We start from the raw sequence: 25,257 nt of genomic DNA on the forward strand, positions 1-25,257 counted from the left end.
ACTCGGAGCCAAAACTTTTGGTCTCTGGGGGGGTCTGTGGGTCCGTACTGACCACGCTGACCCCCGGGGGGGCCGGGGCTGGCAGGGGGCACGCAGTCCCTGCATCCCTCTGGGTTCTGAACCTCTCCAGCGACGGAGACCCCGCGACCTCCCCGAGCAACCCGCACCAGGATGGGGCCACCCCCGCAGTGAGAAAGCGTTCCCTGGTTTTGGGGTGGAATCCTCCTCTTCTCGGCCTCCCTCATCCTTGCCCTTTGTGCCTGCTCCTCCCCACATCCCCTCTGCCTCCCCTCCTTCACTGCACCGTGGTTCCTGCGCACGGTGTGGGGATTCCCATCCCTGCGCCCTCCAACCCCGCCGTGCCCCTCGCCACGGGGCAGGGGGCTGCCTCGGCCCCGTGTTGCACGGGGTGAGGTCCTGCTGGCCCCATCCTCTGATCCGTGCCTCCTCCCTCGCTCCTTCACCATCCTCTGTCCTGGAGAGGCCGGGGCTGGGCGCTGCTGGCTTTGTCCCCTGCACCAGCAGCGCCCCGAGGCACGGGCACGCACCGGGGGCTGCTGCCCGGTGGCCGGATGGGTCCCCAGGCTGTGGTGGGGGGCTCAGCACCTCTGCCTCCTGGGGAAGGAGACCACGGGGGTCTCAGCGCTGCTGCTTTTTGGGGCAGGAGGTGCTAGGAGGAGAGACTCGGGTCTGTGCGTCCCATCAAGGAGCGCTGGCAGTCTGTCTGTCCCGTTTCTGGCCCGGTGCTGGGCAGGAGCGAAATTTGGCACAAAGCAGCCTCACCCCATGCTCCTGGGCACCATCCCGGCCTGTGGAGGGGAGCCGACCGTGTGCGCTAAGGGGGAAACTGAGGCAGGGGGCTGGTGGGTCGCATGGGGGGTCCCAGCTGCTTCAGGTGCCCTCCGAGCCCAGCTCTGAGCTCTGGGGCACCTCCTCAGGGCACTGGAAGCGACTGGGATTTGGCCGATGGAGCCGGGCACCCCGAGCTGTGCCGGCCCTGCCCCGGCCGGGCTCCCTCCCGGAGCTGCTCCCGCGGCCCCGTCCCCGTCCCGCTCGCCCCAATTGGAGCTGACGTGCTCTATTTGTCAGAGATAAAAAATAGCGGAGGAGGAATGGAAAGACAGGAGGCACAGGAAAGCAGTTTGGTAGTTAGAGACAGAGGAACAGAATTAACGTGCGGTGGGGGATTTGGAGCGAACACTGCACGCATTGTAATCCGATAGGGGCAGGGGAAAAAAGAGAGACCGAGAGAGAGCGGCTGACCCCGAATCCCCGGGGGAGACGCGGGGAGAGCAGCAACGAGGAGAGAGTGAAGGATTCCAGAGGTGGACTGGCTTCCTCTTTCACCAGACAGACACAGGGGAGACGGGCAGGGCGCCAGCGCCGTACCTGCACTTCCAATCTGAGCCATTGACAGCTGGAGCTGCCTGGGGAGGGGGCGGGGGGCGGCCGAGGGGGCTCGAGCCCGCTGCCGGGGGGCCGGGGACGCACCGGGGCCGACGGCCGACCCCACTCGGGGAGCGCGGCTGCGCCCGAGCCCCCCAACAGGGGAACCCGGTGGGGGTCCCGGGGTGCCGGCACCGGAGGGGTCCCTGCCCGCCAGGCCTGGGGGGGGGCGGGGGGCTCGGGCGGCACCTGCCCTGCTGGGGGAGCGGGGATCCCAGCTGGCAAGCATCGGGAGCGAGGGGGAGGGCGGCGAGCAGCTCGCAGCAACTAAATCAGAGGAAGAAAGGGGGCTGCCGAGCCCGCCCGGCGGGGTCACATGTGTTTCCTGGCAGCCTCGCAGGTGCTAAGCAGGGCTGCAGGCGGGGAGCACCTTGTGATGGATCATGTGGGGAGCGCAGCAGCTCATTGCCCCCGCCCGGGGACAGGTAGTTGAGAGCAGGGGGCTCGCCCCGGGGCTGGTTTTCAGCGGCGGTGGCCGCGGGACCCTCGTGGGGCGAGCAGCGGGGCGCCCGGCTCCGTGCTCCCCAGGGCTGTCCCCACGTCCCCAACGGGACACACGGCTCTCCCAGCAGGGCACGGTGACCAGGGACGCGGTGCCGGGGCTGTGGCACCGTCCCCAAACCTTATGGCACCGCCGTGACACCGAGCACGTCCCGCAGCGAGGTGGTCGCACCGAGCGCTCCTGGTTTGCTGCGGTGGCTGCGCCCCCTCCTTCATCCCCGTTCCACCTCCGAAAGGCTTCGTCCAGGTCCTGGGGCACCCCTGGGGGTTTGGGAAGGGGGTCCGGAGGCACAGCCACACTCCCTCGTGCCAGGGGACCCCAGCATGGTCACACTGAGTGGCAGAGGTGTGCCGGTGAGCGCAGAGCTCGGCCTCGGGGCAGGCGCACGGTGCTGTGCCTTCTCCTCACCGGGTCCCGGGGATGTGTGGGGGGCACCAGGGGATGTGTGGGGGGCACGAGCACGGCGGCAGCGCGGCCCCCTCCCCCCCGCCATCTGCGGGTTCCTGCAGGATTAAGAGGAGGAAATCTGGAATTGGGTTACTCCCGATACTGAACCTGCCCTTACGATGGTTTTTATTTTGCTCCGTTCCGATCGAATTGGATGCAGCCCGCTCCTCAGCCCTTAATGGCTTGGCTTTGAGAATTTCCTTCGCAATTACACCGCTGGCTTCCTGTTTGCAGAGCTCCCCGGAGCCCCGCAGCCGTGCGGAGTGGCCGGGGAAACCGAACCCCCCCCCCCGGAGCCGAGCTGGGGCGTGCGCGTCCTGCCGTGCCCGGGGGTGCCCGCGGCACCTCCAGGCTCCCTTCGCTGCCTTTTCTCCCTCTTTCACTCCCCCCTGGGGCCAGGGCTGAGCCTGGTGAGCAATTAGTGTGTGCCGTGGCTGTGTGAGGAGATATCCCTGTGGTGGAGCTCTCCCCGTCCCACTGGGGTGTGGAGGAACTGGGACCCACTGGGACGGGTGGGCAGCGCCGGGCACTGCGGCTCCTGCATCTGGAACATCCCCGGGGCTGGCGAGAGCCGTCGCTGCTTTCCTAAACCCCGTGTGTAAATCCACGCGTGCCAACAGGCTGCGGTCCCACCTGGCCCCTCAAATCCTTGATCCCAGCTCCCCTGCGCCCTGTGGGGTCCCCAGGATGGGTCTGGGCGCAGCGTGCAGCATCCCCCGCATTTTCCGGAGCCGTTTTTCCCTTCCTGGTGGGTGCAGGACACAAACGGGTGGGAGCCGAAGCCAAACTGGCCTGGGAGCGTGCGGGGATGGCGAGGTTTTGGTTTCTCCCCGGGGGGCAGGTTTCTGGGGGTGCCCGAGCCCCCTTGCAGCTGGGCAGCCCGGCTGCTCGGGGGTGCCGCCCGCTTCCCCAGGGAGCTGTGTTTTAAAGACCCCTTCCCTTTCTTCTCCGAGACCTCTTCCAGGCTTTACTAGCTAACCTATAATTTTCACCTGCGTTATTTTAACGGCCCGCCAGCTGCACGCCTTGCCTTGCCGCGGGGCGGGGGTGTGCGGGGGCCAGGGGAGGTGGATGGAAGCCGTTGGGAGCAGCAGCCGCCTGCGGGGGCACCGGGGGCCGTGCGTCCTGCCTCGGGGACCCCGCAAACCCCGAGGTTTTTGCTGGTGTTTGGTGTCCCCGGTCCCCTCCGGAGCAGACGTGCAGGGGCGATGCAGCGTGCGGCACCGGGAGGGGTCTGGGGGCTGTTGTGCCCCCGTCTGCACCCCCCCCAGGAGAAGCTCGCCTCGCCGGGACCGTGTTGGAGGCAGCATTCGGTGGCGGGTGCGCGAGGCGGAGCGGCTGCGGATCGACTTTGTGCTGGGGTGCAGAGCTCTGCGGGCTGGCAGCGGGCACAGGGAGCGCATAGAGCACGGAGCCGCCTTCAGCAGAGCTTTGTTTGTGCTAAATTAAACACAAACGTGTTTAAATCCTCGTGCCTCATTAGCTCCTGTCTCCAGCAGGGTGTCGATGAGCATTTCTGCCTTGAGGTGAGGACGGTGCCGGGTGCTGGTGGCTCCCAGCCTCTGCTCGGGCGCTGTCAGAGCTCAGGCCAGCACCACCGTGGGACGCCCACGAGGATGAGGATGAGGATGAAATGTGCTCCCGTGTCGAGCCGACAGCCTCTGGGCATTGTGAGCAGAGCTCTGAGGGTCCCTTTGCCTCCTTGCACCTCGTCCATTCCGTTTCCTTTCCCCCAGCTCTGCCTCCGGGCTGGCGGCCGTGCCCGTGGCCATGGGTTGGTCTCACAGTTGGGCTGCAGCAGGGACAGGGAGCAGAGCTACAAGGATAGCTCCAGGAGGAGCTGCAGCCCGGAACCGTGTCCCCAGAGCCAGCAGAGTGGGGCAGGCCTGCACATCCCTCGGCTACCTGTGACTTCACGGAGCAAAAATGCGCTGGAAAATTGCTCGGCGCCCGGGCAGGGCCCATCGCACAGCTGAGAGCGATTGCTGCACGGCTCTGCGTGGACATCCGCCCGTCCCCAGGGAGCACAAACATTCTCCAGAGCCGTGAGCCTTCCTGCTGACCCCGGGAGGTTTCCCCATCACAGGGTGCGTGCGTCAGAGCCGGGCTTGGAGCTGAGCGGCCGCACCGGGGAGCGATCGCATCGCTGCTGGTGCCATGGGCAGGACGCGGTCTGTGCGGGGCCGGCTGCTGCCTGTGGCACAGCTGGAAAATGCTGTGGAAGCCGTGGGGCTGCGTCTCCCACAGCAGTGCCTCTCTGCACGTCCCTTGCCCTGGATTTTTTCCCCTCGCCACCCTGGCAGCGCACGCGCTGGTGGTGGAGGAGCCCGGCGGTGGTGAGCAGGAGGATCGGAGGCCCCGGTACGCGTGGCACCGAACTGGGGCAGCCCTCCTCCTCCTCCTCCTCCTCCTCCTCCTCCTCCTCTGCTGCCCGTGGCTGCGGCCGGAGCCTTCTGCACCTCGTTGGTGCTGGTGTGGGCAGGCACCCGGCAGCATCCTGCCAGGCGCACACCAACGTGAGCGGCGCTGCCGTGCCCGGGGTTGGGGTGCTCGGGGACCCTGTCCCTGCGCCACCACCGCAGCCGTGGTGTGTGTGGGGACGGGTTGGCAGCGTCCCCTGCGATCAGCGAAGCTTCATCTCCGTGCTGAGTGCTGCGACCTCAGCGGCAGGGCTCGAACGGGCTCCCCTGCAGCTCTCCTCCCTCCCCAGCGCCTCCGGAGCGCGCTCTAAAAGCGTCCGTCACTGCTCCTGCCGAGAGAGGCAGGGCGGCTTCCCAAACCCCTTTCTCCAGCTCTGAGACCACTAACGCCGAAATTAAAAACACAAAACTTCCCTCTGTGCAGAGCAGAGCGCTCCCAAATCCTCACACCGAGCCCCCTCAACAGCCCGGCTCCCCGCGAGGGCAGCACCAGACGCACCCAGCCCGTGGCCCTGCGCCCGAGCCACTCGGGGCCTCTGGACGTGGCACGGAGCAGCCTCTGCCCGCGGCCCTATAACTCTGGGGCTGAGGCTGGGCCGAGCTGCTCCGACCTCAGCACTTCCCATGGCCAAGCAGAGGGGCCAGGGAGCCTTTTTAACCTCGTGGTCCTCGGGACAGCCCTTGCCTGCCCTGAGCCTGGCTGGGGGATGTCCCCTCGCATGGCTCGGTGGGGGCACGGCTCCGTGCGTCCCGTGTCCCATTCCCTGCGGAGCTGCTGTGGCAGGGAGGAGCCGGGTGCCAGGACACCCACCGGTCTCCCTGCTCTCCCCTCACCGTCCCTGCCTGCCCTGTCCCTGCCTGTCCCCTCCAGGAGGTGCCACACAGCGCCCTGCAGCTCCGGGGCTGGGCTCGGTGCTCACCAGGGGTGTCCCGGGGCTGCGTTTCCTTTAGGATTCTCTCCACGCATGAAAGGAGGACCACGGTGATGGCCGTGCTCTTTCTGCTGGGTATCCAGCACCCCCAAATCCCTGGGGCTCCTCCACGCACCCCCTCCTCCATCCCCCCCCATCCCCACCCCGGTCTCAGGGGTTCGCCCGCGCCTCCGGCGTTGCTCCAAGCCTCGTCCCGCGGGGGCCCCGCGCCCCAGACCCGCAGGCACCGGGCTCAGCCCCCAGCAGGGGCTCAGCCTGGCTCCATCCTGCACTCTTTATAGCCTCGGGCCTCCGCTTTGGTGACGTGAGGAGGGAAATGCAGGGCATTTCATTGCCCCGCAGCCAGGGGCCCATCAAATCTCCGAGCAAGCCCTGCCTGGGGGAGCGCAGCCCGGCGCTGAGCTCGCTGCGCCGCCTGTAATTTATTTCCCCAGGAAGCCCGGCTCAGCTGCAGCATCTGGTTTGCAGAGCCCCTGCCTTTTACCTGCTCCTCCAGCTGGGCTCCGGCGTGGCACGGGGGGTCGGTGCTCGCCCCGGGCCCCCCTGCGGGAATCGGGGGAACGGAGCTCGAGTGCGGCTCCGGCGCTTGCAGCCAGAGCGGGCGAGCACGGTGAGGGCGAAATTGGGGTCTGGAAGGAAGGAGGCTGCTGCCCGCGGGCTGAACCGTACTCACTTTTAATTATACGAGCTGCTCAGGCTTTATATTATCATATCAATGACATGAAACACCAGCATGTATTGATTAAACTCAACAAATGCAGCACCCCAGCACTCAGAGTTCAGGGGATGGCGTGGCTCAAAGCTGGAGGGGACGAGGGGAGCGGGACGGTCCCGGCGGCGGCGGCTTCCCCCCGGCGCTGCTCCATCCGAGCGGGGCGGGCACGTCCAGGCACCGGCTCCCCCGGGAGCAGCCGCCCGGGCACCCGCGGGGGGCTGGGGCCGGGACCCCCCGGTCCAGGGAGCGCCGGGGGGGGGTCCCCGCGGCCGGCGCTGCTCCGGCCCCGCCGAGTCCTGCCGTCCCCGCGGCCACCCCTCCGGCAGCGTCGGGTCGGGGCGAGGTCCCTTGGGTGACGCCGTGCGGCCGTCCCCGGCAGCAGGGTGAAGGCGGGAGTAGTGTCCGTGGCTGTGGTTTTGTGTCTGTGGCTTTTCCATCCTTCCTCCTTCTGCTCCTCCGTGTCGTGTCGTCCTTCCTGAAGAGGTTGGGGGTGGGGGGGGGGTGGGATCATCATCTAGCTCCGAATCGCCGTCTTCCTGTCTCGGTCTTTACTCTGCAGAGATTTGGGGGGGGGGAAGGCCGAGTTAAGAAAACACACCTGGGGCCGGGAGCTTTGCCAGCGCTGGCGGCGGCCGGGAGCCTCTCACTCCCCCCCGTGCCGGTGCCTGGCAGCAGAGGCCAGCGGCAGCTCCGCACCGGCTCTTCCAAATTGTCACCCCCCACGTGTCCCGGGAGCCTTGGGGGGGGACCCTGCTCCCGCAGGTGCCCCCACTGCTGCCAGCACCCCAGGGACACCGAGCTCTGCCGCCCTGCTCCTGCTCGCCCCCCAAATCCCCCCAGGATGGAAGCCCCTGCCCTCACCAAGCCCTGCACCCGGGACCAGGAGCGGCTCTGCCGAGGTGTCGAAAGCACCAACCCGTCCCCGTCCCCATCCCGGTGGCACCATCCACAGCCTGCAGCAAATTTGCTGCTTGCAGCAGTCCTCCCGGGCAGCCCCGCGGTGGCGGCCGGGCCGTGAGCCTCCCCAGCACCAGAGCAGCCCTGCAGCACCACCAGTTCCACCAGTACAACCACTGGTACCAGTACCACCGGTAGCACCAGCACCATCACTGCCACCACAGCACAAACCAGCACCACCTGGACCACCACCACCACCTCTATCACCACCATCAGCACCAACCACCACCACCAACACCAGTATCACCACTGCCACCACCAGCACCACCACCAGCACCACCACTATCACCACCACTATCACCACCAGCGCCACCAACCCCACCACAAACCGCCCCCAGCGCCGCCACTGCCCCCGCGCACAGAGCCACCGGCACCACCCGGGCAGGTGGGCGCAGGCAGGGCCGGTGCTTCCCGTCTCCAGTTTGCCAGGGCTCGTGGCCACCGGGGTCTGGGGGCCCGGGACCTGTGGCCGTGCCCCTCTCCGTGCCGAGGCCGTGCCCGGGGCCGGCCCCGCGGCGTGTCGGCGGTGCAGCCTCCCCCCCCTGGCTGCACGTGCGGCCCCTGCTCTGACTCTTCCTTTGTTACCGGGGGTGGGGAGGGGAGGGGAAGGGGAGTTCAGCTCAGAAATGGTAAAATTAAATTTCCCAGATGTTCAGGCCCCAGGAGTTCTTGTGCTGTCTGGAGAGGAAATGGGGATTCGGAAAATCCCGCCTCATATTTTTTCCCCTATCACCTTGCCTTTCCGCTGCCATTAAGTGCAGCAGGAACAGTAAATTACAGGGCTGCGGAGCCGGCCCATCTCGTAGATACCGTGGGGGGAGCGGGGCACGGCGCTGGGCTCTGCCCCAGGCTCTGGAAGCACTGCCCTGAGCCCACGGGGCGCTGGGCGCGGACCCAGGGCGCAGCCGGGTTGGTGTCCCGGTGGCACCCGGTGTGTGGCTGGGCTCTGCCCATCCTCACCGCCCCAAATCCTCGCTCAGCACAGAGCAGGGAGCTACAGGAGGGGTTTTACCACAGCAGCGATGTCAGGCAGGGGCTGCGGGGTCAGCAGGCTCTGCCCAGAGCCGTCGCCTCGCTCCCTCCGTCCCCATCCCAGCCCTGACTCAGGCTGCGAATCCCTCACCAGGAGCTGAGTCACGAGCCCACAGCTCAGGGGCCGGAGCGGTACAGCCAGCGGTGACCTGGGTCTCAGCATTTTGGCAGGTCGCAGCCGCTCACCCACGCTCTGCTTCGCAACCCCCCTGGGATGTGTCCTGGTCCCCCGGTGTCCTCGCCCCCCCGGTGCCGCCGAGCTCCTGCGCTCCTCCGCGCTGCCTCCCCGGGGCTTGGCCTCCGGCCTCTGCTGGCCTCAGCTGTGCCGCTGGGCACGGCGACGCCGGCCACGCTGGCAGGGCCCCTCGCCAGTCCCCAGGGTCCCTGCAGGCAGCCCCCCGGCCTCGTGCTTCTTGAGGTCCCGTCCTGGGACAGAGGAAGACCCCCGGTCCTCCCGTTCCCGGTGCTCCGGACACCCCCGGCGCAGGGGGACGAGGGACAGGCCTGCAGGCTGGCAGGGCAGTGCCACGAGCACCACCATGTCCCCGCTCCAGCGGGATCAGGGAGGCTCAGCAGTCCTGGATCAGGCTCATCCTGAGCCCCGTGGCCCCTTTGGGGTGCTTGGGGCCAGTCCCAGTCACTGCTCTCAGTGCCCCCTCCCCACTTTGCTCCCTTGCCAATGCGTGCTCCCGCTCCAGGAGTCAGCGTGGCCGATGCTGGGTACGTGTCCCTCGTTCCTTTAGCAGCGTGGCCGATGCTGGGTACGTGTCCCTCGTTCCTTTAGCAGCCTGCAGTGCTGGCACTGAGCTGGGGGAGCCGTGCAGCTCTGCCCCGTGCCCCGTCCCCACGTTCTCCTGCCCCTCGGTCCCCGCGGTGACAGCTCCGCGCCACGCAGGCAGCGGGGCCGTGCGCTTGCGAGGGCTGCGGGCACGCAGAGCGCCGCGAGGGGCCTCGTCCCTCAACTTTTTTGAGCAGGAGGCCGTGCTTGGACGTGGGTTTTTTATGCTGGACTGGCTCCGGTCCTCCCCCCAGCCCGGGCTGCCCCACACCGTGGCTGTGTCCAGCCACCCGTCCACCCGAGGCGCTCGCTGGAGGAGACGCAGCCATGGTTCCCCCCCGACGCCGCGTGTCCCGGAGGGGACAGCACCCCCAGATGACCCCAAGGAGAAGCCCAGGGGCTGGGTGGTGAGGAGCCAGCTCTCACGCATCACACCGTCCTCGTGAGGGGAGCCAGGACCCCTGCTCGCAGGGTCACAGGTCCCTGGCGATGAGGGACCGTCCCCTCCGTCCCCGCCACCTGCCTGCGCTCGGTCCTGCAGCACCACGCACACGTGGCAGACGCGCTGCCCCTACCAGAACGGCTTCGCCTCCCTCCTGCTCGCACCCTGACCTGCACAGCCCCAACCCCACGCGGGTTTTGGCCTTTTGGTTAGGGCCGGGACTGGCCCAAAGCCCAGCAGCCGCCCTCCTGGGCAGCCCCTCAGCAGAGCCCGGCCGTTCTCCAGCCAGCAGCGCAACCCTACGAATTTTTGGGGAGGCTCTCTCCAGGGAGATGGCGGTGGTTTCGGCCAGGCAGGGAAAAATCCCTGAGGGAAGGCGTCAGGATGCCAGGGCAGGAGGCTGGGCTGAGTCACGCAGCGTGAATCCAGGCAAGCCCCGTGCCCGCCGCGGCGCCGCGCTGCCGGCAAGACTGGGACGAGGCAAAGACCCAGCGCAGAGGAGCCTGCAGAAAGCGTCCTGCCACGGAAAGCGTCCTGCCCCCGTGTCCCTCGGGGTGCCACAGCAGCCCCAGAATCCCACCCGAGCCCCCGTCCTGGCACCCCTCACCACAGGGCTCCTGCAGGCTCGGGACGGGGATGGCACAGGGCAGCGGGGAGGGCTGGGAGCCGGGCAGGCGCGGGGCCTTTTGGGGAAGAGGACACGGTGGTGAGTCAGATGCAGGAGCATGGCGTGTGCCAAGGTGTCTGCCACTGCTGGCTGGCTTGGGGAGGGACAGCATGGCACGGCACGGCACAGCACGGCACGGTGGTCTCCAAGCATTTAGGGACAACTGGTGGCAGAGGGGCTCCGCAGGGCGGTAGTGCGGCGGGACTTGTTTTGGAGCCCCATGAAGGGCATCCCACGAGAAGTTTGCCCTAAAAAGCCCTTTCTGTGGCAAACTGGAGAGCCAGAGCCAGGCAGACTCCGTGGCGTGCGGTCGCGCTGGTTGAGGCGGCACCCGTACACATAAGCACAAGGGAGGGTGGAAAAGGGAGCGCTGCTGGGGGGGCATGGACGGGGAGCTCGGACCCGGGCACCCGGCCCCATAAGGGCAGGGGCTCGGAGCTGCGGGTGCCGGAGCTCCCTCACACCAAGGTGTGGGTGCTGGATGAAAGGCCGGAGCTGGCACCCATGGGTGCTGGCACAGCTTTGGGTGCAAGTGGTGCCACGGGGGGCTGGCATCCCCCGAGGGGTCGGCGGCTGCCGAGAGCCGGGGCGAGGGGCTGGGAGGTGCAGCTGCGCCGTGTTCGCAGCTCCAGAGGAGATGGCTTTCATTTCCTCGCCGTTTGTCAGAGTGCCTTCCTGATAAAAGGCGGTTTGTTTTATTCCTTTAGCACACAATAAAACCCGTCGAGTCGTTACCTGCCTGGAACACCTCAAGCGCAGGCTGAATGCGTAGGCAGGGCCCGTGCGGTCCCCAAACCTGCCCGATTCGCACCCAAACCGAAGGATCTCATCCCCTGGGCGCCTGCTCTCGGGGAGGGTCACCCAGAAAGGAGGCAGCCACATGGGCCCGGGGTTTCTGCACTGCTTTGTCCTTCCCCTGCACCTTGGCACGGAGCAGCCCTGGGGTTTGCCCCCGCACAGGAGCCTGTGCCAGGAGCGGGTGCAGAAGCGGCAGCTTTGGGGATTTACAGGAGCTGGTGCCAAAGTGGCAACGGCAGCGAGAGAGACGGAGGGTGCTCGGTCTTTGGAGCTGGTACCGGAGGTTTCCGAGCAGGATTGGAGCTGGCGGTGGGGAATTTTGGCAATTTGGCCCTGCAGGAGCTTCCCCACCTGCAGCTCCTGCTGCTCATCGAGGGCACCGCGCAGCCCGCGGGTTGCGACCTCCCCGTGGCAAGAGGTGGATGCTCGGGACAGCCAAGGGCAGGGGAAGCGCGAGGTGCCCCTGGCCCAAGAGGGAAGAGCTCATCTGCTCCTCTGGGATGGCCCAAGGGCTGTCAGTGTAAATCCTGGCAGGGATCAGGGCTCCTCGTGGCCTTCCCTGCTGCCTGCGGGTCCCGGGTCAATCTCCCGCTCGGGTGAGTTGGAAAGGACGCGCGAGGAGGATTAACGGGGTTTGGGGTTTTCCTGCTCTGAAACACTCGAGCTGCTGGAGCCTGCTCGTGGCTGGTTCCACCGCCACTGCTTCACGCTTAATGAGCCTTGAATCCTCCGCAAAGACGTCTCCCTGCCCGGGACGTTACTCACTGGGGTTAAGCGGGTTCAGACGGAGCGTGCACGCACGGCCAGGCCCCCGCCTCTGCCTCGGCTCCCCCGCTCGCCTTCACCTCTGCCCTGCCAGAGATCCTCTGCGACGTGCTGGAGGCCGAGAGGTTTTTAAAGCCCAGCACCGAGGGCTCGGCACAATCTCTGCCCCCCCCCTGCTTCCCGAGACCCTCTCCCCGTGGGTTTTGTGAGCACGGAGAGCCCCGAGCTGAGCAGGGCTGCGCCCACCCCTCACTCCCTGCCCACCGCGGCCCCCGTGGCCACGCTGGTGCCAGGCTGGCAGCCTGTGCTTGGGGTTGATCCTGGCACGAGGCCACGCTGCCCGCGGGGGCACCAGGGGCACAACGTGTCCCTAAGGGCACGGGGAAGTGGAGGAGCCCCTGGGGAACGGGGCTGGCCAGGGCCCTTCGGCTCCCACTCACCCGGAGACACCCCCCGGTGCCCGTGGCGAGCTGGTTCCCGAGTGCTCGTCCCTCTGGGGTGCTCGGTGCTGCTCCCCACATCCCTGTGACCCCCCTGGGCACCCGGCACGGCCCCCAGGACCCAGGCCCTGCACCGGCAGTGGATGCAGGGCTCTGGCCACCGGCACTGAGGGGCTGAGAGCTGTGGCCAGCCCCACCACCACGTCGCTTCGCCTCTGCGCATGCTGCCTGCGCTCCGCCGGAGCAGAGGTGCCGACGTCCCTGGCTCGCTTCCTTCCCCTGTGCCTCTGATTCCCAGCTCCTAAAATCTCACCCTCAGAGGCTTTCCCCATCTCCCATCCCTTCGCCTTTCAGCACGCAGTATTCGGAGGCAGCTGCTGGAGCTCGGGTGCCAACCTGGAGGTGCCAGAGGGAGGCACCGTGTTTGCCATGCCTGGCTTTCGGGCTCGCTGACGGGCTCCGGCGCGCTCTCCGACGCAGCTCCCGGATCCATCCCGTCCCCCTCTCCCTCACGGCTCCCCCGGCGTTCCCTAAAACCCCCCCTCGGGCCGAACGCCCCGCGGCCACTCACCAGCTTCCTCTGGTTGCTGAGGCAGAAAGTGCAGATCTGTTTGGGCTGGGAGTTCTCGGTGTCGCGCGCGGGGGGGCTGCCGCCGCCGTGGTGGTAGAAGGCCGGGGTGGTGTGGCAGGGCTGCCCGTCCCCGCACGCCTCCCCCACCAGCAGCACGTTCCCCAGGTGGGAGATGTAGCTGGAGGCCAGTCTCAAGGTCTCGATCTTGGAGAGCTTCCTGTCGGCCGGCTCGGTGGGGATGAGCGTGCGGAGGGCGGTGAAGGCGGTGTTGACGCTGTTGGTGCGGTCACGCTCCCGCGCGTTGGCCGTGTGCCGCTGCCGGGGCTCCCTGCTGAGCCGGCCGGGCTTCTTGCCGCTCCTCCGCTTGCCGGCCTTCAGCCCGTAGCCGTCGGCGTCCAGGTGGTAGGGCTTCTCGTCCGAGCCCGAGCTCTCGCTGCCGTTCTCCTCGTCCTCCGACAGCATGCTGATCTCGGGGTACAGGTAGCGGCTGGGGGCCGAGCGCAGCATGGCGAAGGACATGGTGGGCCGCGCGCGCGGCGAGGGGCACCGGGGAGCCTCCTGGGGACCGCCGCCGACCTCCTCCTGCTGCGGGCGGCCTCAGCTCCGCTGGCGCATGCTGCGGCCCCGGCTCTCGGCTCGGGGAGGCCCCGGGTAGGGCTCGGGCTGGGAGGCGCCGCGGCAAAGAAGAGGGGTAGAGGGGAGGGGGGCCCCGAATCCCGGCTCCCCGCCAGCGCTCGCCGCGCGCCACGGGCTGAGGGCTGCTCACAGGCAGCGCTGCCGCTTCCCCCGCCGACACATGTGCATCTTAAGGCGCCGAGCGTGGCAGGAGCGGGGAGTTTTATAGCAGCAGCAGTGGTCAGCCAGGCCCCTCCTCCGTGCAGCAGCCCCGCTCGCTCCCAGCCGCAGGCTCACGCCTACCTGAGCTCACCCCCAGCCCGGCCCGGCCCGGCCCGGGGGGGGCTCAACCCTTCCGGGCTCCGTGGGGTCCTGCCCGTGGATGGGGGGTGGATGCAGCCCCCCCCCGGCAGCCGGCTCGAAGCACTTGTTGCCGTTCACCTGCTGGCCCAGCACGGGGGGGCTGTGGGGCTGTGGGTGGGCACGGTGCTGCTGGGTGCGGGTCCCCCCCCGGGGGGTCCCGGGGACCCTGCTCGCTGCGGTGCGTGGGGGGTGCTGAGCCCCACATCGGTGGGGTGCAGGAGGTGCCGTGCCTGGGAGGTGGCTGGATTTGGGGGGGCTGTGGGTCAGGATCAGTCCCTGCAGGTAGAGCCCACCCCAGGGCTCGCCCCCCCTTCCCCGCAGCCTGGCTAAATCCATCCTGCCGCTGCTAATGGGGCTGGGGGGGGGGATTAACCCTGCAGGGGCTGCCAGCACCACCCCGGGGAGGCAGCAGCTCCCTCCTGGCACAGCCGGAGGCTCTCGTTGCCCCCCCAGCCATCTCCAGCCCCCTATGAGCCATGCAGACACATCCAGGCGTGGTGCCCGGTCGTGTCCCCATAACCTCACGGGCCCTGCTGATCCCACTGACACCAGCACCTGCTTCACCTGGACCTTGCACCCTGCCCCTGCTCCCCTCCTGCACTCGTCCCGTACACGCCAACAGCTCCCCCAGCCCCTGGGGGCACGCAGAGGGGCATCGAGCAGGGCCAGGCATCGCCTGCCACCCCCGTGGGGCAGCCCGGGCTCCCCACACCGTGACCAAAGGAACCCAGGGCTCTCCGGTGCTTGACGGTGAGCGTGGGGGCTTGGGGGACCCCCAGCCTCCGGTTTGTGCTCCGCGGGGCTCTTGGCTCAGTGCTGGATTTGGGCAGGGTTGGTGCAGCCCCGAAACCGCTTGATTTTACGGCACAGATCACGGGTTTGGGGACACGGAGGTGCCCCAAGGCTGCTGGGATCCCGCACCCAGCCTGGGTCGGCTGTGCTGTGCCTGTGGGTTGGTAAGGAGCTCCATAACCTCGTTAAATGGACTGGGAGAGCGTGGGGCACGGTGCTTGTGGCTGGCACACCTCACTGTCCCCACGTGGCACCGCTGTCCCCACACGGCACCGCTGTCCTGGTCCTGTGTGGGGCCGTGCCGGGCAGCCTGGAGCTGCGCTGCGTGGACCTGGCCCCCTTTAGGTGCTGCTCTCAGGGCAGCACGGCCCCCGGGGACCCGTGGTCACAGCAGGGACCTGGGGACACCTCCGCCACCCATCCCTGATGGGGAGGACACGGGGGGGCTGCAGCAGGATGGGTGCCCCCGGGCGCTGTCACCTTGTGGCGCTGCGCAACGCGGGGACACCTGCGGTGAGCGAGGAGGGGACGGGAAATCCCCGACAGCTCCACAGCCCCCGGGGACAGCGGGGACGGAGCAGCCCCCCACGGGGCCTCGTCACCCCGAGCGGAGTTTTGCACCTTTGCAGCCTGCAGCCACAGCTCATCAGCGGCCCCAGCAGCTCCTGGAATCCCAGCCACTGTCATCCCCTTCCACGGCGCCGCGCGCTCCCCGTGTGTGCTTTGGAAGCCCGGGCTCCTGTAGGCATCTGCTTTCGTTTAGCTCTGCTAACGAGCCCGCTTTTCTCCAGCACCTTCCATCCAAGCGCAGTCCCCCGGCTCTCTCCCTGCGCTGTCCTTCCTGGTGAGAAGCACGTCCGTATCCCCGGCCCAGCTCCGGGCAGGAGGAGGGGAAGGAGGAGGAGGAATGAGGGGAGGAGAAGAAGGGGGGAGGCGAGGCTGCGGCCCTCCAGCCCACGCAGGGCGGCAGCAGCCCTGTCTGCAGGTGACGCTCGGTGCTGGGCCGTGGCCAGAGCACCAGCCCTGAGGCTGGCCCAAGGTCCCGGGTTTAAATACTCGGAGGTTTTTGGTGCTGCTGCTCCTGGCTTCCCGCAGCTCCCGTCATGTCCCGCTTTGGGCACCGCGTCCCTGCGCTGGCCGGCCGGCAGAGCGAGGTGCAGGCGCCTTCTCCCAGGGAATCCGCGGCTGCACGGCACAGCCGAGGGGCCTGAACCCCCCCGCTGCCCCCCAGCCCCTGCCACAATTTGGTCACCGGGGAGTTTGGCCCATCCACCCCATGACGCCCCCAGCGCCCGCAGCCTCCCCTCTGCTCCCTGGACCCTGGCACTGGGCTGGGGGCAGCCGGGTTTTTCCTGAGCCCTCCCCAGTCTGCCAGCCCCCGGGACGCTGCCCAGCTCCCCTCAGCAGCCCCACAGCCTGTACAGGAGGGGGTCCTTGGGGTGCCCCTCTCCTGCAGCCCCCTGGGCCCGCAGAGGGGCCCTGTGCTCGTGCCGGACCCCTGAGGACCCCGTGGGCAGCCCGTTTGGGTGCAGAGCGGCCTCCAGCCCCGCTGGGTGCTGGGTCGTGGCCACCCATGGGGCACGGGGGCTCTTCTGTGCCCCCCACAGCCCCCAGCCCGCCAGCACCTGCCCACCACTGCAGGGCACGGAGGGCGCGACGGGGCTGATGGCTGCGCTTGCCCCGTCCCCTTTCTCTCCTCCACGTGGACCGGATATTTTCAAGAAAAGAATCTTTCCTACGACGCTCTCCAGCTGCCAGGAATGTGCGTCTAGGAATGCCCAGGGCCCATCCAAGAACAACTTCCAGACGTGAGGCTGAGTGACGGCAGTCCCTCGCGCCGGGGCTCCAGACTCCCCCGCGCTCGCTCGCGGGGACGCGGCTCGCCGGAGGCGATGTGTTAACGACACGGGAGGCAGCGGGTGGGTGGGAGGGGAGCGAGGGGGAGGGACGGGGCCGCGGCTACCGGGCTGCTCCGCACCGCTGGAAGCTCTGGCTAGAAGGAATTTTCGCCTTCCCTCCCCGCCGCAGGGCTTGGGGGGACGTGGAGCACGCTCCGGCGGATCGGCCCCGAGGGGCAGCTCCGGCGCTGTGCGTCCCTGCGGGGTTTTGTGGCACCGTTGGCACTCGGGGTCTGCTCCTCTTGGGGGTCTTGTGGGACTTGGGGGTCCTGCTGGAGGACAGCCAGAGCTGGGGGCACCACGCTGGGCCTCCCCACGGTCCTTGGGGTGTCTTTGCCAGGCACAGAGCTCGGGGTGAGCCCGTGGGGTGTCCTGGAGGTGCTGAGCCCCTCTTGTCCAAGCCGTGCCGGAGGCGCAGCCCGGGCAGTGCCACCCGGGGCAGCGCCAGGTTCGGCACCACGCGCCCTGGCAGCCGTCGGGGCCAGCTCTGCCTGCGCAGACACGGGACCCTGGGGCTCGTGTTGGAGGGGAAAATGTTCCAGGCCTGATGTGATCCTGTTTGTCCTCCTGGCAAGAGCTTCGCCCAGGGATTCCTGCGTCAAGTCCGCAGCTCCTGGCGGAGCTGGAGCTGGCCTTCGGGAAGAGACGCCCAGTCTGGGCTTCCAGGCTCCAGGCACGGCAGCAGCTCGGGTAAAAACCCGACCCCTGCTCCTACACCCACTGCACCACTGCAGCTCGCCTGCACGGCGTTCCCTGGGCAGGTGGAGCTGGAGAGGATGCGCGTGGAGGAGAGGAGGAGCCCGCAGGGGGAATCTGCATCCCTGCCCCTGCACCCGGCTACCTGTTGGTCCTTGTGGGTCGCAGACCCTTTAGTGCCCCCTCTCACTCTGCTCTCAAATGCACCTAGAGCTGCGCAGCCCCAGCAGAGCCACCACGGCTCCGGGATCAGTGCCTGCAGGCGGCATCACTGGGGCTGCTGCGTCCCCTGCCCAGTTTGTGCCATCCTGGGGAGCCCCTGCCTGGCTCAGTGCCACGTGTGCGGCGCTGCGGGAACATCCCCAACCTTCCTGCTGCCGGTTTGGGACTTCTGCACCCGACTGAGCCGTGACCGAGCGTGGGGACACCCACGGGCAGGTGGCTGCAGAGCCTGGAGCACCCTGAGGACTCTTGGAGAGCACCTTTCCTGCGGCTGACCGTGCTTTGAGGCTCCCAGAGCCGGTGTCCCAGTGTCCGTGTGTCCGCACCAGCAGCGAGCGGTGCCCCAGGGGAGCCCAGACACCGGGGCTCTGCCGGGTTAATCCGGGAAGCCCCACGGTCCTGGCCGTGTCCCCGATGTGGATGGGGAAGTTCCTGGCCGGTTCCCCGCGGGGCCGTGCACATCCTGCGCTGACGTGTGCTCGGAGAGTGATGGATGGGTCCGCTGTGGCCCGGGGGGCTCCCGCCGGCTCTGCCTTCTCGGGGCTCCTGGCGCCTTTCCGTGGAGGCTCCGTGCAGCTTGCAAGTGTTTATGGGGACCAGATGGTGCCGCGGGGTGAGGGTGACCCCTGACTGCGGGGTGTGGGGGGGCACAGGTCACCTTCACACCTCCTCCCTGTGTGTTTGTAATTGGGGACGGGGTCTCTGCGTTTTGTAACGCGAGGGCTGCTGCGGAGAGGCCGGGGGACCTCGCTCCGCGCCCGACCCCACGAGCCCCGAAGGGGAGGACGTGGCTGGGGCAGGTGAGGAGCGGGTCTGGTGCCGGGGGGGCCTCATCCTGCCCTCGTATGGCTGCACGGAGCCCTCCCAGGGTTTGCTGTGGGTGCTCGGTGCCAGCTCGTCCTTGTGGCCGTGTCCCCATGGGGGCTGGCGATGGGGACCCACGGCCACGTGCGGACCCCGGAGGCCGGAGAGGGGCCGGGAGGAGCGAAGCCCCCGGTGCGCGGGGGGCAGCCGCCTGCTCCCGCTGCAGGCAGCCAGGAACGGCAGCGGCCGGGTGCGTGCGTGTGCAGGGGGAGCCGGCCTGGCCCCGGCCGTCGGAAAATGTGAGGCGATCCTGCTGTCTGCGGGATCGGACGCAGGAATGCGCTCAGCCGCGCCGCTGACCGCCCGCAGCCCCTGCCCGCAGCCTGAGGCCGGGCTGCAGCCAACGCAGCACCCCGAGGCAGCTTTTTAAACCCCGCTGCAGTAAACGAGCCCGGGAGGTGCTGGCCTCGACGCCTGCATCCGTCGTCCCAAGCGCTGCACGTCCCATAATGAAGTGCAGCTCCGGGCAGGGCACCGGGGGGCTCTCCGGACGGTGCCCCTCGTCCCGCTGCAGTTCTGGGGCTCGGTCAGTGCCCTCCCGGCCTCCCCCAGCCCCAGTTCCCAGTTCCTTCTACCCCCAGCCCCGCTCCCGTGCCACTGTGGTCACCAGCAGGGTGTGGGGGCATCGTGCGAGGTGGGGTTTTCCTTGGGATGGAGGAAGGAAGCCCAAGCTCCATCCTGGCACAGCTCTGGGCGCTGCTTGGGTGGGAGATGCTCGTGGGGGCATTTGGGAGCCGAGCACTTACCCGACCCCCACTGCTGCTCCTCGGTGCCCTCACACGGACCGGGAGGCCGAGGGGGAGGCAAGGGGCTCATCCTGCCCTCCCTCCTTGCCCCCCCGGCACACCTTGAAGCGGGTGCCCCCTGCCCTGCCCTCACGCTGCCTCCGTGCCCCCTCCCCAGGACATCCGCAACACGGTGGGCAACATCCCCATGGAGTGGTACGAGGACTTCCCGCACATCGGCTACGACCTGGAGGGCAGGAAGATCTACAAGCCCATCCGCAACAAGGACGAGCTGGACAAGTTCCTGGAGAAGATGGAGAACCCCGACTACTGGTGAGCGGGCACGCGGAGGGGGCTTCGAGGTGCTCGGGCTCGTAGCCCCCCCCGGGGGACGGGCGCTGTCACCGTGTCGAATTCCCCGCAGGCGCACGGTGCAGGACAAGATGACGGGCGCAGACATCAAGCTGACGGACGAGCAGGTGGAGCTGGTGCAGCGGCTGCAGAAGGGGCAGTTTGGGGACGTCCACTTCGACCCCTACGAGGTGAGGTTGCGGCACGCGCTCCGTGCTCGCGGTGCCCGGCGCGGGGGGCCCGTCCCGCACGCTGCAGCCACGCGTTCCCCGTGTCTCCCCAGCCGGCCGTCGACTTCTTCACCCACGAGGTGATGATCCACCCGGTGACCAACCGCCCGGCGGACAAGAGGAGCTTCATCCCCTCCCTCATCGAGAAGGAGAAGGTGAGAGGTCTGGTGGCCGAGCTCTGCGTGCCCCGTGCCCTGAGCAGCGCTGGGGGCGGTGGCTGCGGCCGCTCTCCTGTCCCAGACGTGTCCTATCCCCACCGTATCCACCCACACCGTATCCTCTCACACCATATCCACCCCTGCCAAGTGCTCGGGGGCACTGGTTTCCATCCTTCCACCCTGTACCCCCCTCCTCAAGCAAGTGGAGCCCCGGGGCTCCTGGAGCTGACCCGTGCCCGCCCCGCAGGTCTCCAAGCTGGTCCACGCCATCAAGATGGGCTGGATCAAGCCCCGCAAGCCCAAGGAGGACACACCTACGTACTACGACCTCTGGGCCCACGAGGATCCCAACTCCATCCTGGGCCGGCACAAGATGCACGTGCCAGCCCCCAAAATGAAGCTGCCCGGGCACGAGGAGTCCTACAACCCCCCGCCCGAGTACCTGCTCAGCGAGGAGGAGGTAAGGGGGGCCGGGAGATATGGAGGAAAGGGTTGGGGGCACGTGGGGAGCTGTGGGTGCGTTGGGACCCCGGGAGGGGTGTGCTGAGGGAGGGCAGCCGGGAGTGCTGGGGCACCAGGATGAAAATCGAGCATGGTCAGGGCAGAGAGGGACACTGGGGGTCCTGGTGCGGGGTGCGTCCTGGCACACGCTCAGCCCAGAAAAAAAAACAAAACAGGAAAACCAGGCAGCAAAACCCAACTGGGAACAGGGGGGGGCTCTTCTGGAGATGGAGAGAGAGGTGCTGGGGTGGCGGGGGGGATTGTGGTGTCTCGTGGGGCGGTGGGGCACCAGCCAGGGGACGCTTTGAGCTCGGCTGGGGTCAGGATGCGCCGGGGCTGGGGCAGCATCGGGGGCGGTGGAGCGTCCGTCCTCATGCTGCTGACCCGGCCTCGCCTCCCCCTGGCAGAAGCTGGCCTGGGAGCAGCAGGAGCCGGCCGAGAGGAAGCTGAACTTCGTGCCGCAGCAGTACCGCTGCCTGCGGGCAGTGCCTGCCTACCCACGCTTCATCCAGGAGCGCTTCGAGCGCTGCCTGGACCTCTACCTCTGCCCGCGCCAGAGGAAAATGAGGGTGAGAGCCTCTCAGACCCCAACAACCCCCCCACAAGGTGTCCCAAGGTGGCCTCGGCACGCTCCTGTGCCTGTCCCGTTGCCACCCAGCCAGGAGCAGGAGCTGCAGTGCTGTGGGGCTGCCCCTAAAGCCCCTCGCCTACCCACAGCAGCCCCTGCAGGAGCAGAGCTGGGACAGAGCAGGGCTTGTAGGGTGCTGGGTTGATCCCCTGCTGGCCCCAAGCCCTCAGCAGCCCCCGTGTCTGCTGTCCCCGGGGCCGTGGGGCCGTGTCTCACGGGGTGCCTCTCCCTCAGGTCAACGTGGACCCGGAGGACCTGATCCCCAAGCTGCCGAAGCCACGGGACCTGCAGCCCTTCCCCACCACCCAGGCGCTGGTAAATCAGTCTGCAGCTGGGGAGGGGTCGCCTGGGTGCCCGGGAGGTCCCTCAGAGGTGCCGTGTGGCCGCGTGGGGCCCTCGCCCACCTCCTGTCTCCCTCCCCAGGTCTACCGTGGGCACACCAGCCTGGTGCGCTGCCTCAGCATCTCTCCCAGCGGGCAGTGGCTGGCATCAGGTAAGGATTCCCTGCCCGGGCTGGGGCACCCCAGACACACCAGGCACCAGTACCCAGCCCCGGTGCAGGATCAGGTCCCAGTTATGCCCCGTAACAGCGCAGGGCTTAGGGTATGTGAAGGCTGGGGCTCCCCAGAGCTGCCAGCCACGGGGAGCCAGCACACCCCGCTCTGCTGGTGCTGGATTGGGGTGGGGAGCCTGGGCACGAGGCCGGAGCATCCCCGAGCTTCCCGGGCCAGCAGCGCGCGTCCTGAAGGCTCCGTGGGTTTTTCCAGCCGCTCTCGGGGACCCCACCCTGGAGCCCGCGTCCCTCCCGCTCCGCAGTGGAGAAAGTGAGGCTGGAGGGAGAGGAGTGAACGGCGGAGCCCTGCGCGGCCGGCCGGAGGCTGGAGATTGAGAGCAGATGGCAGTTTTAACAGCCCACAAAGGCACATGTGCTTTTTATAGCGCTGGAGTTTCCAGGCTGCCAGCTCCCGGTGGCCGCGGTGTCGGTCGGTTGCACAACGTGGAATTCCTGGCCCCGGGCTGGGAAAGTGGCTGAGATCAGGCGTTAAAAATAACCCGACCTGCGGGGACACGGCACGCCGCCGCTACCTGCTCCTGCCACCACTGCCCACGGAACAGCCTGCCCGGGGGCCACACCGCGCCGTGCCGAGCCGTGCCGAGCCGTGCCGAGCCCAGCCAGGCGTGCTGCCAGCACAGCAGCTGCGCCGGGAGCTGCGCGCGTCAGGAGGGGACCACGGGCAGAGCCGCAGTGCTGGGGGAGCGGGGAGGGGGCCTGTTCTCTCCGTAGCAGCCCCCGGTCACGTCTTGCCTTCGTGGTGCTGGAGCTGCCGGGGAATCGCGGGGGCACCGCAGCCTCCCTCCTGCCGCTGCCAGGGCTCCTCCCCGAAGGCTGGCTTGGGGATGTGTCCCGGCCCCCCGAGCCAAGCCGTGGCACCGTGGGGTCCCCTGGGGACCACCAGCCTGACCCAGCACCCCCCCGTGGTGTCCCGCAGGCTCCGATGACTGCACGGTGCGGTTCTGGGAGGTGTGCACGGCTCGCTGCATGAAGACGCTCCCCGTGGGCGGCGTGGTGAAGAGCATCGCCTGGAACCCCAACCCCACCGTCTGCCTGGTGGCCGTCTGTGTGTGAGTGCCCCAGCAGGAGCCGGGGGTGGTTGGAGTCCTGGCCCGGAGCTCCTTGCTGCCCCACAGAAGGGCCTGGGGGCTCACAGCCTCCTCCACCACCCTCCCCACAGCCCTGGCCCTGTGCCGGGGCCATGCCGTGACCGTGCAGAGGGTTTTCCTGCCCTCGGCAGTGCCCTGACCCCTCCTGCACTCTTCCCACGCCACAGGGAGCAGTCGGTGCTGCTGGTGAACCCCTGCCTCGGGGACAAGCTGCTCTACGGGGCCACCGACCAGGTGCTGGAGTCCTACACGCCGCCCGAGGAGGAGCGGGTGCAGCCCGTGCAGTGGCTCACGGCCACCGTCGAGGAGCACAGCAAAGGCATCCGGCTGACCGTGCAGCACAGCAAGGCAGGGCCAGGGGGGTTTTGGGGGGTGGGCAGGGGCCGTGGGGAGGTGGGCAGCAGCCCCATTGATGGGCCTGACCCGTGAGCATCTCCCACCCCGCTCCCCGCAGGCCCTCAAGCAGGTGACCTGGCACGGCAAGGGCGACTACTTCGCCACCGTGGTGTCTGACAACAGCAGCATGCAGGTGCTGATCCACCAGACCAGCAAGCGCTGGAGCCAGAACCCCTTCCGCAAGAGCAAGGGGCTGGTGCAGTGCGTGCTCTTCCACCCCATCCGGCCCTACTTCTTCGTGGCCACCCAGCGCTACGTCCGCGTCTACAACCTGCTCAAGCAGGAGCTCACCAAGAAGCTGATGGCGAACTGCAAGTGGGTGTCCAGCATGGCCATCCACCCCGGAGGTACGGGAGAGCAGCCCCAGGCTGATTGGGGTGCGGGAAGGACTCTGGGTGCTGGTGGGGCTCGCTGGTGACCCCCACAATGTCCCCCCTTTCTCTCACAGGTGACAACGTCATCTGTGGTAGCTACGACAGCAAGCTGGCCTGGTTCGACCTGGACCTCTCCACCAGGCCCTACCAGCTGCTGCGGTGAGCCCCAGCCCTGCGGGGGGCTGCCCACACGTGGGGTCCCCCCGTAACCTGCCTGCACCCCTGGGTGCTGGGCTCGGGGCTGCCCCAGACCCCTCTCATTCCTTCCGTGCGTCTGGTCGTGCCCAGCAAACCCCGGGGGGGGGTCTGTGGAGCTTGGCCACGCAGGGGGCTGCAGCCCGCACCCTCCCCTCGCCCTGACGGCACCCCCTCTCTGCAGGCACCACAAGAAAGCGCTGAGGAGCGTGGCCTTCCACAAGCACTACCCGCTCTTCGCCTCGGGCTCGGACGACGGGACGGTCATCGTGTGCCACGGCATGGTCTACAAGTGCGTGGGGGACTCCCGGGGCTTTGGGGTCTGCTCCCCTGTCCTGGCACAGCCCCGGGGGTGCTGGGCTGCCCCACGCCTCGGGTTTGGGGACGGGGAGGGGGCTTGCAGCATTTGTGGGGTGACTCCGGGGGTACCCCGGGGTGGGGTGGCGGGAGGGAGGCAGAGCCCCGCGCTGACCCCTCTCCCCCCACAGCGACCTGCTGCAGAACCCGCTGCTGGTGCCCGTCAAGGTGCTGAAGGGCCACGCGCTGACGTTGGACCTGGGTGTCCTCGATGTGCTCTTCCACCCCACCCAGCCTTGGGTCTTCTCCTCCGGCGCCGACGGCACCGTCCGGCTTTACACGTAGCTGCTGTGCGGTGCCAGCGTGTCCCCACCCCGTGCCCCCCACCCCGTGCCCCCCACCCCGTGCCCTGACACCCTGTGGCTGTGGACACCGCGCTCTGCTGGGAACGGCAGCCCTGCTCCTGCACACGGACTCCTGGGGGGTGGGGGGAGCTTTATTATTAAACATTTTTGGGTACAGACCTGCGTCACGTTGTCCTGCGTTGCTGGCTAGGCCTGGGCTGGCCATGGGGACAGGCGGCCACCCCAAAACCTGCTCGGTGCTGCTGCCCCCCCACCCAGCACGGTGCCCTCCGGCCTTCCCTGGCGCTCTTGTGGTGTTCGCTGTCCCTGCCCGTCCTGGCACTGCAGTCCCCAGGGACCCAACAGCACCTGGGCCACATCAGGGGCTGCGTGCACCAGGGGTGCCATCGTGCCCCCAACCCTTCACCCCACAGCGCAGCCCCAGTCCCCCAGCGCAGGGACACGGCGAGCAGCCAGCCCCCGTGGGGTCCCCCCATACCTCACCCCATCCTGGGGGCTGCCCCCCCCAGCGGTCCCAGCGAAGGAGCCCCCACGTGCTGCCCTCTGCACCCTGCGGTCCCGCAGCCACCGTGAGCTCATCCCCTGCATGAGCTCAGCGCTGGGACCGTGCCAGGACGGCCACGGCCGCCGGCTCTCCGCGCCGTGCGGGGCCGGGGAATCCGGACGGGAACCTCCACGGCCCACGCTGATGGGGGGGGGGGGCTGCCTGCACGGCCCCCAGGACCCCCGCAGCAGGGACCCACGGCACCGGGGATTGTCCCAGAGAGGGGCCCTGGGCTGGGGCTGAGCCTGATGCAAGGATCCCAATTTGGGGATGCCACCGTGCCCCATCCCGGGGGCTGCAGCCACCACGCACCCGTGTCTGGGGGGAGGGCAGAGCCCCACAGTCCCTGCAGGGGGACACCCCCCCCCTCCCCAATTTCTCTCCTGCCACAGCCAGAGCCAGGCAAGGGAGGGCTGGGACTGGAGCAGGAACAAGTGGAAAAAGGTCAGATCCCTGTCCTGTCCCCAAA

The 25,257-nt window shown here is 68.3% G+C and overlaps 2 protein-coding genes across 2 annotated transcripts in view; one reads left to right on the forward strand and one right to left on the reverse strand.

The window, feature by feature from the left end:
• Nucleotides 1-24,396, forward strand: part of BOP1 (BOP1 ribosomal biogenesis factor) — a gene marked incomplete at its 5' end in the record, with an annotated part of 39,911 nt that extends 15,515 nt beyond the window's left edge. The window contains 13 exons of the mRNA XM_082755415.1: nucleotides 19,266-19,420; nucleotides 19,512-19,629; nucleotides 19,722-19,823; nucleotides 20,074-20,286; nucleotides 20,735-20,896; nucleotides 21,190-21,270; nucleotides 21,379-21,448; nucleotides 22,446-22,578; nucleotides 22,785-22,965; nucleotides 23,072-23,360; nucleotides 23,462-23,546; nucleotides 23,767-23,874; nucleotides 24,071-24,396. Of these exons, the coding sequence (XP_082611541.1) occupies nucleotides 19,266-19,420; nucleotides 19,512-19,629; nucleotides 19,722-19,823; nucleotides 20,074-20,286; nucleotides 20,735-20,896; nucleotides 21,190-21,270; nucleotides 21,379-21,448; nucleotides 22,446-22,578; nucleotides 22,785-22,965; nucleotides 23,072-23,360; nucleotides 23,462-23,546; nucleotides 23,767-23,874; nucleotides 24,071-24,224 (1,851 nt within the window). The remainder of the gene's footprint in view (nucleotides 1-19,265; nucleotides 19,421-19,511; nucleotides 19,630-19,721; nucleotides 19,824-20,073; nucleotides 20,287-20,734; nucleotides 20,897-21,189; nucleotides 21,271-21,378; nucleotides 21,449-22,445; nucleotides 22,579-22,784; nucleotides 22,966-23,071; nucleotides 23,361-23,461; nucleotides 23,547-23,766; nucleotides 23,875-24,070) is intronic.
• Nucleotides 6,858-13,550, reverse strand: SCX (scleraxis bHLH transcription factor). Its single transcript, XM_082755466.1, has 2 exons — nucleotides 12,913-13,550; nucleotides 6,858-7,015 (listed from the first exon to the last, which is right to left on the reverse strand). The coding sequence occupies exons 1-2, from the start codon at nucleotides 13,429-13,431 to the stop codon at nucleotides 6,977-6,979; spliced, it is 558 nt and encodes a 185-aa protein (XP_082611592.1). The 5' UTR covers nucleotides 13,432-13,550; the 3' UTR covers nucleotides 6,858-6,976.
• Nucleotides 24,397-25,257: the final 861 nt, after the last annotated feature.

The sequence above is a fragment of the Aythya marila genome (genome assembly GCF_965140915.1).
Source record: "Aythya marila genome assembly, chromosome: 2".
In the NCBI taxonomy this organism is placed as follows: Eukaryota; Metazoa; Chordata; class Aves; order Anseriformes; family Anatidae; genus Aythya; species Aythya marila.